Below are 11465 nucleotides of genomic sequence, written 5' to 3' on the forward strand. Positions count from 1 at the left end.
CCCTTCTAATTCCACAGGAGAGCCCGCTTCCGTCCCCTTGGAACCGCAGAGCCGAAACAGGCCCTAAAGCCGATGCCATTATCCACATGACCCATAGGCGGCACTCTAGATCGCCGAGCGCTCCACACACCCAAGGTGCTTTCCACGCTAATAGTTTTGAAATTTCAAAGTCTTAAATGACACTGTTTCCTGCCATTCTCTCATTAATTTATTAATATATAACACTTTTTTGACTTCTGTTTACAGATATTAAATAACCTTGTTAGATTATTAAAATTAAAATGTCAATGTGAAATTTGCTTCCACAATAAATTATCCATTTCTTTACATGTTAAAGTATAAGTTTCCAAATAACTTACAACATACTGAACGAACTGAATTTTAAGGGTTTTGGGGGTAAGAATGAAGTTGAACTTTAAGAAGTGTCTCATCTCTTAAGTCTTCCTGGGTTTTCTTGTTTCGTTTTGTTTGCAGTTTAAGTGGGTCCGAGAGAAACTTGAGGACAGAGGGAAAATTATAACAACCAAGAGATGAGGTAGCCTCATATGCTCAGCTGAGGGGCAGACGGCCTGAAGGAGCCCACTCACTGAGCCTTCACCTCTGCCCTGCTATGGAGTCTGTGACTGTCCTCAAGGGCTGCTCTGCTGTGGCCTGGTCAGAGCAGGCAAGGGACACCCAAGGGAGCCTTCAGAAGCAGCCTTGGAGCCCCTCTGCTGGGGTCAGTGGCAATGTCCCCTGCAGGTGGAAATCACCTCAGTACGGCTCTCCTCAGTACATGGGTGTGAAGGAGCTACGAGAATAACCTCCCCTCCCAGGGGCGTCATCGTGCAGAATAAATACTACGTAGCGAGATATGAGCAGCCTTTCTTTAATGCTCTCTGCTCATCGTCCAGAAACAAAACAAAACACTCTTTCAACAAACCCACACACACAAAGGGCAACATGGTCCGTGCAAAATATTTTCATTTCCTACAAAACCCAGAAATGTCCCCTAGGGAGGTGTGGGGACAGCATTCTAAAGTTTTCTGGGGTTTTCCCACTGTGTCTCAAAGAACTGCACTCCTCATTCCCTCATTTTCCTGTCTGGTTATGTATGCTCAAGCAGGTTGGTCCCCAAATGAAAACACATGGGGAGGGGCAGTATTAAGGTCTGCTCTCTATCCTGGTTCTTGGTTCCTTCTTTCTCTAAAGTTTGGGGACTTCAGGCTGCACCCACAAGGGAGGTACAATTGTTGGTAGCAAACTTATGCAAATTGAGCCTTCTGTATATTTTCAGATGATAAATGGAGGAAATTCAAAGAAATTCTTTTGCTTCGGAGGCCTAGGAGATCAGCATTTCCAATTATTTCTGCAATCACCACCAAGGAGGGGTTGTATATTGGGGGACATGAGGCGGCAGGTTTTAGAGGTTTGTTTAAAGACCTAAAAACAAGGATTCCCTCCTCCTGGTTCGATTCCAACCTTCTCAGGCAGTGACAGGAGCAATGAGGACGGTGGGTGTGTACGATCGAACCAGGGAACAGTGTGGATTGTCCCAGCTTGGCAAACACAGACGCCCAGAAAGCTGGCTCACCCCCTTGTGGCCCATGACTTACACCCACCCTCAGGTCAGTGAGCAAAGGAGCCTGGGGAGGTGAGGGCTCAAAGAGTCTGAGTGTCGAGGAAGGGGGAATTGAATCCTGTGGCCAGCCTCTACTGACTGTCCTTTTCATGGGCTCTGGTTCTTGGTGGCTTTCAAGCCCCTCAAACAAGAGTCAAAGATCTACACTGGAATTTTCCTCCAATGTGGAATGGGTCCACCCCAGTGGGTGGGGTAAGCACTCTTCTCTTCCATGCTTCTGTAAGTTGGGGGCCCTATTATAAGTAAAGTGTTCCTGGTTCCCTTTTCAAGTGGCTTCTACATCTACAGTTAGTTCCATTCAATGGTTGATTATAATAGAATGGCTCTCTCCCCACCTCCATCAGCCCACACCGTCTCCTGTCCTCCCATGGGACACATCTGTCATTTAAGTCAATCCTCCCCCGAGAGTCAGAGCTGTCCTCTGGGAAAACCTCGTGGAGCTGGGTTGGTCGGTTACAGACATACCTACCCTTGAGGTTCCCAGATGAGCTTATTGAGAAGCGAACTTTTTACAATGACCTTTCCCCTAGAAATCCACGGGAGGGATGCGTTAGGAGGAACAGAGGCCACCCCAATTCTCCCTCCACATTTAGCCAACATCTCTCCCCTCTGTTTACATCCAGTGCCCTGCCCTGTCCGGTGACATCCTTTCTGGGTCACAGTTTCTTAATCGGAGGGGGCAGTAACCAGAGGAAATCCAGGCTCTGCTTTGCAAGCATCTCTGGAGAAAGGAGAAACGCAGTTCCGCCTGGGAGCACCTCTGCTTTTTATTCGGTCCCTGCAGAAGTTGAAGTCGGAGCAGCGCCCTTGATTGCGGTGGCAGTTGATCCGAACACACTCTTGCTCCCTCAAGTGTGGTTTCCAAAGGGTTAAATGGATGAACTCTAGGTAAACCTCGTCCTCTTTAACAGACAACACCCCGGCAGGGGGTCGGTGCCAACGAGGGGTGGCTGCTCGGCCGTGGTTTGCGAGGGCCCAGGAGTCCCCAGAGGCTCCAGTCTGAGTCCCTTGGCGGGCTCTCCGGGCCACGCGGTCTCCTCCCGAGAGCTGGAAGCGGGGAGGGCGCACTGCTGAGCCCCGGCCATCGGTCGCTTCCTACTTCCGCATCCACTGGACGCCGGCTGTGTCCGGCCCAGGACCGTCACAGTGTGTCCGGCGCCTTCCGGATAAGGCGGGCGGGATGGGACGGGAGGGGGACAGTAGCTGACCGGGGCGTTCCAGGAGGGTTGCCAGTACGGCGGTTCCCAAGGTCCCCGACTCAGGCTGGCGCACCCCCTCACCCCTCGGTGCCCTCTGCCCGCCTCCCGGGCCGCCGTTTACGCGGCCCCGGGATTAGCATCTCTGTGAAGTCCCGCAAACAATGCCCGCTGTGCGGGGAGATGAAAGTCGGGCGCCGGGTAGCGGGGCGCGTTTGAAGTCCCCGAAAGGTGGGGCCGCGGGAATCCGAGGGGGCAGATGCGTAGAGATAAAGGCAGGTGAGAAGTGCCGCGCGGCCCGCGCCTCCCTCCCCGGCGCTCCCGGGCCTGGGGTTAGTGAACTCGCGCGGCCTCCCAGACGCGCGGCCCGAGCCAGCCCCACGGGAAGGATGCGGGCGCTACTCCCCCGGCAGCCAGGCCCTCGCCCGAGGCCTCGGCCCCGCAACTACAGCCTTCGGGCCGGCTCCCGGCCTGGCCTCCGCCCGATGCTTCTTCCCCCCAGCTTGGGAGCTCCGGGGTGGACGGGCTCAGTCCCCGCTGAGGATCCGCTTTGCAGGGTCTGGGTGCTCCCGGGGCGATGCGTAGTGAGCGCGGGCGCGGGGCTTCCAGGACGAAGGTGTCAGGCGATCCAGTACCCCCAGTGGTCACGAACTCCCCACTCCAAGCTCCGGGGCTATTCTGAAAAGGAACTAGGACCCCTGCCTGCGCCCTTGGACGCCTGGACCCCGGCTCTGGAGCCGAGACCCGCGTGGGGTGCGGGGGAACCTCGAGCTGCACGCGCTCGCAGCTGGCGTCTGGGTGCGCCGTCGGCGCGTCCGCGCCCGCAGTCTCGCGGCTCCCGGGAGGTGTAGGACCTCCCCGCCCTGGTCCCCAGATCCCACCAGGGCTCGGCTCGAGGGCCACGCGGCCGTGGCTCCGCCCGTTCCTCCGCGCTGGGGTGGGGAGGGCAGCGCAGGTGTGAGGGTCACGTTTCCCCGACTGCAGTCCTGCGGGGAACAATTTCCAACTCCTCCAAGGAAATGCAAAAAAAAAAAAAAAAATCTCTTCACGCTTCTTGGTTTGCGGTTTTGTTTCTGCTATTTTGAGGGTGGGGGACAAAAAGCAAAACTTTCTACAGAAGAATGTCGCAGCACACACGGTGCTGCAAAGTGTTTCTTCTTCAGGGCGCTTTAGAAAACCCCCCTGGTCCTGCTTTCTGCACGGCCAAGGAGCAGAATAATGAAACCAAAGACTTTTATTTTATAAACCACTTGATCTTTGCTTGGGAAACTCTATTAATTGAATGGGTTTGCCTTTTTTGCCAGTCCCCTTTATCATTATTTATGGGCTTTAAATTGTTTAAAGTTCCCTTGACGTTCAATTTACAAGTTTGGGGACTTTTTTTGTTCTGCCTTTTGTCCTGGAGAAAGACATCGTGTTGGAAGTGCTTTGAAAAGCCAAACATGAGAGGTTGGCAATGAAAGGGAAGCGGGCGAGATCCCTTTTAATTCCGTTCTGTTGGTGAATGGCTCTTTTACATAATTGCAGGAGCTATTTCAAAGCCAGCCAAGGGCTGCCTTCACTTAGAACCACATGGAGTCTATTTTGGGCTTTCAGATTTAAAAAAAAAAAAAATGGCTGAATAAAATAGTTAAAAAAGATGAGGCTTCAATGCTTTCTGCTACTTGCAAATTGGTGTGTCTGATGGGGAATTTTACACAAGCACCCCTTTGTAAGTGCATCTTGGGCTTGGGAGGGACTGCTCTGGGTTAGCTGGGTGTGAATCCCAATTGCCCTTCCATAAATAAAACCCATCCCAAGCTATTTCCCAACTATTGCCAGGAGCAAGAGCTGAGGCAATGACCTAATGATCAGGCCACTCAAAGTCCCTATAAATAAAAACAACATGGTTGCCCGAGAAACCGGCCTGTAGCCTGGGACTGGGCGGCGGGCCGGAACACCCGGCCTGCTAAGCCCGCGGGTTTCTCCGCACCCACGGAGACCTGGGGCTCCCACGCTACCTTCTCTCCACAACCACCCGGGACCTCGAGCCTGGCGGCATCGTGGAAGCGCGCGGTTCGCGGTGCATCCTTCTCCGGGCTGGACTCGACAGGGCAACACAAGTTTGCTGCATGAATATTCATTTACTTTTGCATTGAGCATTTTACACTCAGCCTCCATACACCTGCGTGCAAAAGCTGACTCGGACAGCCCCGAAGCTTGGCAACAACTTAATTACCATCACATTTACTGACGTCTGATGTTTTAAGTGGCCTAATACGGTCATGACACCAGCTTGGCACCGGCCGAGGAAAGTGTCCAGGGGCTGGGCCAACTTCATCCCGACTGGAGTTTCCCCGGAAAAAAAAAAAGTTCGCAGAAGTTAACTGGAGTTGGAGGACGCAAGATCTCCCTTCGGGTGCATCCTTCGCTCTTCCTCCTAGGAGGGAGGGGACAGGGGACACCTAAGGCAAAGTTGCAAAGGTCTGTGCCGGGTGGTTTTCCCGCGCAGCCTGGGCCGAGCTGAAACACCGAGAGCTCTACAGTTGGAGGGAGTTCCGAGCTAGGCAGGTCGGAATCCGAAGGATGGATAAGCGGTGTACCTGTCTCTCGCTGCCCAGAAATCTCTACGAGGAGCAGTGGAAAAACTCTAAAGGCTTTTATTATCCACGGTCCCCTCGCTCTGAATGCTTTGTAGGTAGCTCAGGTGCCCGAATGAATCTTGTTAATCACGGCGAAACACAAGGATCCTTTTATGAGGCGAACAGTCGTTTTCTAAGCAGTTAAGCATTAGATGAGAAAATATGACTGCACTGCACTCGAGAAAAAGCACACTAGTAAATAAAATTCATATTGATGAGAATTCTCTTAACTCCTTAACTAATAAAAGGAGATTCGTACTATAACCCCTGTAGTCAATACTTTCCACGGCAGTTTATGGGTGCAAATAATATGCCATCAAATTATTTCAAGTGTACCTATAATTCAGTGGACCTCAATCTCCTTGCTGAACTTTAAATGTGGAATTATCACCGAAATAATCAAAGGAACCTCTGTCCCTTGGAGGGTAATCAGGGGACGGAAATCCCTAGAACAACATTTTTATGCCAAAATAGCAAAGTGGATGGCAAATCTGCTTAGGTAAAATGAGTAACAGCTTACACAGACATGCCACTGTCAAGCAGTGAAGGGACCCGGCTGTATCAACGTAAATCAAGCAGTCGAGCGTTTTCTTTTTTCTTTAGTATTCAAAAAACAAGGTAACCCTGCCCAAGACGGTGTGACTGTAACTATCTCATAATGAGAGGGAGTATTTATTACACTCATAAAGAAACCAGACTTTTGCCCGGGGCTTCGATTTTTTTTTTCTTTTCCTTTTCTTCTTGTGCTTCTTTTGCAAGAGTGGAGAAAGAGGGGTAGCGCTTACAGAGCCCACAGACGTCTCCTTCCCCGTGGATCCCAACGGGAATTTATTTCCCCTCACGCCGCCTAAGCCACCTCGGGGTCTGGGCGTGAAGGGAGTGGAGGCAATACAGGCAGCGTCCTAATGAATTCCTTTCAAACCGCCTGCGGCCGGAGCCATCTATTACTGCGGCCTGGAGTGGGGAAACGCGCTGGAGACGTCTTTGTCCTGGTGGGGGGGCGGGGGGAGGAGGCGAGGAGAGGGAGGGCGGCTGGCGGCGGAGACAGCGAGTTTTCTCAGCCCTCCGGGGCGCCGAGGATGCACCCTCCCCTCACTCCTCCGGGGCCCGTTGGGTGGGCAGGGGGTCCCTGGCCAGACTCCTGGCTGAGGAGGTGGTCCAGGATTAAGACGTCCCCCAGGGGGCCTTCGGGTTAAAGCCAGAGAAAGAAGAAGAGCGAGAAAGAAGAGCTTCAAAGAATCAGGTCGATAAATTCATAAAGATCGATTTATCTTTATCTCCCAATTAAATGTGCTTGTAAATGATACATAGCACACGTCCAACACGGGCCAACTCCCCAACCACTAGCTCCTTGGCGTGAGCTGATTTTTAATGACCGGCGTAACAGTGCTTTTCTCTCCTTTCCTCCCGAGTCCGGTGCTTGTCGGCCGTTCCGAGCGAACGTCTAGACCCGGGAAGTTGGAGCCGAGGCCCTGGAGGCGCGTGGAAGCCCCGCGCGCGCTGGCGCGCTTTGCACGGTCTGCCCTTGCCACGAAAGGATTCCATTTTAAAAGGGAATACAAGAGCTGAAAGTTTTGTTTTTATCATGGTGAAGGGGATAAGAACATTCCTAACACTCACCCCATCCCCGCCAATTCCTTTACTCCCAAATTCTGGGTTTTTACCATTGTCGAGACAGGGGAAACATCTTGAGGGAATCGGCTCCATCCTGCAGTAGGCAAAGGGGAACCGCGCACCCTCGAGTCCTCGCGCTGGAAACCTGGCGGCGGCGCCGGGGTGAGCGCTCCCTCCGTTCCCAACGTGCTTAATTAGCGCCTATTTACAAAACGCAGCTTTTATTTGCGCAAACATCATAAAGCTTTCATCAGGATAATCTCACGTTATACAAACTGGAGACACAGCAACTCCCCCCTTCCTCCCCGAGGATGGAGCAGATAAAGGACTCGCTTTATTATCATAATTATCGTGGCTGTTATTTTGGTGCGCAGGCAAAGTGTGTAAATAGGTGCGATGATTAAGAATGTCATGAAAAATGAGAAGGGATCGCTCACTGGAGGGCCCAGCTCGGGATGGGGACAGCAGCAGCCTCCCCGCGGCGCCGGGAACGCGGGGGCGCCTCGAGCAACCCGGCGGGTTCCCTGCGGCGGGCAGGGGCTGCTAGCTCCCGGCCGGCGCCCTAGGGGCGGATCTGGAGGGGCAGGACCTTGCCCCCAACTCCGGGAACCTCTCCCGGACCCCGGGAGCAGCAGCAGCCCCCAGCAGGTTTGTTCCAAAGCATATACCAAAGAAATAAAACGCCCGCGGTTTAGACGCGGCCGTCGCTAGCCCCGAAAGCCGCCCTTGGAGGCGGCCTCGTTGAGGCTGCCGAGCCCCGAGTTTCGAGCCTAGGAGGTGCCAATGGCCCCTTTCAAGTTTTTGCGGCGCGGGCCAGGGGCACAAGCTCCGGCTCTCCGGGCCGCGCGCTGCGCTCGCGGCGTCCACTGCCTGCTCTCGGCCAGCCCTGGTGGAAGGGGCGGAGCCCCACTTTCGCCCCGCCCACTCCTGGCGCAGCCAATAAGCGGCGGCTCCCGGCCCCACGTGAGGGGAGCCCGGCCCGGCGGCAGGCAAAATGTGAATGAGAAAGAGGAGCGCGATTTAAAGGTGCTGGCGGCGCCCGCCGAAGACAAGTGCGCCAGCTTCGCGCGCTCCCCTGCGGCCCGCAGGAGGCGACCGACAGCCAGACAGACAGACGGACGCGCAGACGGCTGCGAGCCCGGGCCGAGGGCCGCGGAAGCGACGCGCGCGGGCTCCGACGGGCAAACGGCGGGCGGTAGCTCCGGAGAGCCCGCGGGGCCCGGGCGCCCGCGCCGCTCCGGGGCGCACGGCCTCACCCGCCCACCGCCCGCACCCGCTCCCGCCAGGCATGCAGCGGGCCCAGGACTGAGGGGTATCTGCTCTCCGGGTCCCGCTCGGCCCCTGCCCGGTGCACCAAGCTGTGCTCCCGGCGCCTGGCGGGCTTCCCGGTGGTGGCGCGGCGCGGGGAATTTTCGCCTTTCGCGGGCCTCTCCCGAGCGCGTCTATGAGCGCAGCGTTCCCGCCGTCGCTGATGATGATGCAGCGCCCGCTGGGGAGTAGTACCGCCTTCAGCATAGACTCGCTGATCGGCAGCCCGCCGCAGCCCAGCCCCGGCCATTTCGTCTACACTGGCTACCCTATGTTCATGCCCTACCGGCCGGTGGTGCTGCCGCCGCCGCCGCCGCCGCCGCCCGCGCTGCCCCAGGCCGCGCTGCAGCCGGCGCTGCCGCCCGCGCACCCTCACCACCAGATCCCCAGCCTGCCCACCAGCTTCTGCTCCAGCTTGGCGCAGGGCATGGCGCTCACCTCCACGCTCATGGCCACGCTGCCCGGCGGCTTCTCCGCGTCTCCTCAGCACCAGGAGGCGGCGGCTGCCCGGAAATTCGCGCCGCAGCCGCTGCCTGGCGGTGGCAACTTCGACAAGGCGGAGGCGCTGCAAGCCGACGCGGAGGATGGCAAAGGCTTCTTGGCCAAGGAGGGCTCGCTGCTTGCCTTCTCCGCGGCCGAGGCTGTGCAGGCGTCGCTCGGTGAGTCGGCGGCGCGCGCGACCCGGGCGGGAGGGCGCGGGGGCGCGCCAGCTCCGTGTTCCCGCGGGGACCGAGGGGGTGAGGCCGAGACCCCGCTCGCCCCCCGCCCCGGATCCCCCGGCCTGAGGAGCCGGAGGATGCAGAGGAGCTGCGCGGCGGGGCCTCCGGAGGGCATTTAGAGCCACGCAACAAGCGCGGGGGCGGGGGGGCGGGGTGCGCATTCAGGGCCCCAGGCCAGCTGCTGCTCTAAGCGGCGAATTTATCTGCTGGCGAGTTTGGCCGAGTCTTGCACTCCCCCATCTCCGGCGCTGTGACTTGGGATCCCGGGTAGGTTTCAGCCTTTAGGGGAGGGGGGTTGGGCTGCGCGTCTTTGCAGGGAGGGTGCCGAAGGGCGTCCAGACCTATTAAACCCTTTTACCGGGCTTGCTGCTTGCCTGGGAGAATCGGATTCCTAGGAGGCTGTGCGTCCGCATGTGTGTGCTGGGGTGTCCCGTGGGAACTTCTTCTAAGGCTACAAAACTTCCCTTTGACCAACATCATCTGTCTCAAAAACCGACATGGTCTGGGACCTGCACCTCCCTGTGCACTCATTCTGGCTGCGATGAAATTGAAGTTCACAGAATTTTGGCGGCGGCGGCGGCGGTGGGGAGGGAGGTGGGCGGGCAGGATGAATCGTGAACTCCCCCTCAGTCCTCACCCAGCCCCCACCCCGGGGACAAAGAGGACGCTCTCTTGGGCCTCGGGCCTCCTGTTACTTCTGCCTTAAGCTGCGGGAGGCTGGGAGGTTGCAGAGGAGGCCTGGTGGCCCCTTGAGTGATGGTTCTGGGCAAAGGGCCGTCGCCTGTACTGTCTCCTCCTCTCCCTTGAGCTTTCTCACGCCCCCCCCACCCCTCAAAGGCCAGGAAATCACAATGTGTTAATGTCACAGAAAGACAATCCGCCAAGGGGGGAAAATGCCCGAGTGACGGTGGGAAAGGGAAAGGAAGGCCAGTGTGCGAAATGTAATAAAACGCCGTTTGGTTTTGCTTTCAGTCGGGGCTGTCAGAGGGCAAGGGAAAGACGAGTCAAAGGTGGAAGACGACCCGAAGGGCAAGGAGGAGAGTTTCTCGCTGGAGAGCGATCTGGACTACAGCTCGGATGACAATCTGACTGGCCAGGCGGCTCACAAGGAGGAAGACCCCGGCCACGCGTTGGAGGAGACCCCACCGAGCGGCGGCGGCGCGGGCAGCACCACGTCCACGGGCAAGAACCGGCGGCGGCGGACTGCCTTCACCAGCGAGCAGCTCCTCGAGCTAGAGAAGGAGTTCCACTGCAAAAAGTACCTCTCGCTGACCGAGCGCTCACAGATCGCTCACGCCCTCAAACTCAGCGAGGTGCAGGTGAAAATCTGGTTCCAGAACCGCCGGGCCAAGTGGAAACGGGTGAAAGCCGGCAATGCCAATTCCAAGACAGGGGAGCCCTCCAGGAACCCCAAGATCGTTGTCCCCATCCCCGTCCATGTCAGCAGGTTCGCCATTAGAAGTCAGCATCAGCAGCTGGAGCAGGCCCGCCCCTGAGGGCCCAGGGAGGGCTAGGGCCTGGACCACCGTGGAGAAGCCACAGTGCCCGAGGGAACCCATGGTGGACTCCACCGTGTTTGAGGCAAAACTCAAAGTCACCCCCCAACTTTGGACATCCCAAGCAAATTGAGAGTATATTCATGAAACAGGCTTGAAAGACTGCTTTTGAAGGGGCTACAGCTACACCTGAAGACACACTAAATATTTATTATACTATCCTACTTTGTACATTAGATGTCTATATAGACTGGATCTCAGCTGCTGTATTTTGAAAGTTATAGGACCCAACTACCCAGTAATGTCCTCCAGCCACATTCCAGAAGAGAACAAAACCTCTGCTGTAACCTGCCACGCATAGCAGCCACTTTTCCATACTTTTCCAAAGGTAAACATCACATGCAGGAACAAACACTGGGGTCTCCATTTATTTTTGTTTCTATTCTGGCTTTTTTAGTTGACTGAAATGCAGACATTTTGGGGCAGCCTGGAAATTTGCTTTGCTTTGATTTTGCCTGGCTTTCTTTCCTGGGGTTGCATATCCTATGAGCCATGTCTGAAGCACGTCTCCGTTGTGTTTAATTTATTTCAATGTAGCTTATTTTCGTATAAGTTATGACATTAAAACAGTCTCAGTCTTGTGAATAATAAAAAAGGAGAGAGAGAGGGAAAAGACCAATTCTTGGGTCTCATAAGTTTGTCCAGATTTGACTGTTTAGAGGGAACCGCCTGCCGGCGTGTGGCCAGGCAGCTGGTCTGAGACCAGTACTGGATGAACACCCCGTGTCCAGGGCCTCCTCAAGCCGGCCGGACATGAGCCGGACATGAGCCGCACAGCACCTCACCAGGTTTGAAATAGGCCAGCAAGAGCTCCAACTGGGTTATCAATT

The 11465-nt window shown here is 55.9% G+C and overlaps 1 protein-coding gene across 1 annotated transcript; it reads left to right on the forward strand.

Annotated features, from left to right (window-relative positions):
* Nucleotides 1-8496: 8496 nt before the first annotated feature.
* Nucleotides 8497-10575, forward strand: GBX2 (gastrulation brain homeobox 2). Its single transcript, XM_060107251.1, has 2 exons — nt 8497-9019; nt 10052-10575. Exons 1-2 carry the CDS (start codon nt 8497-8499, stop codon nt 10573-10575), a joined length of 1047 nt encoding a protein of 348 aa, XP_059963234.1.
* Nucleotides 10576-11465: the final 890 nt, after the last annotated feature.

This window comes from Mesoplodon densirostris, chromosome 8 (assembly GCF_025265405.1).
Source record: "Mesoplodon densirostris isolate mMesDen1 chromosome 8, mMesDen1 primary haplotype, whole genome shotgun sequence".
Lineage (NCBI taxonomy): Eukaryota > Metazoa > Chordata > Mammalia > Artiodactyla > Ziphiidae > Mesoplodon > Mesoplodon densirostris.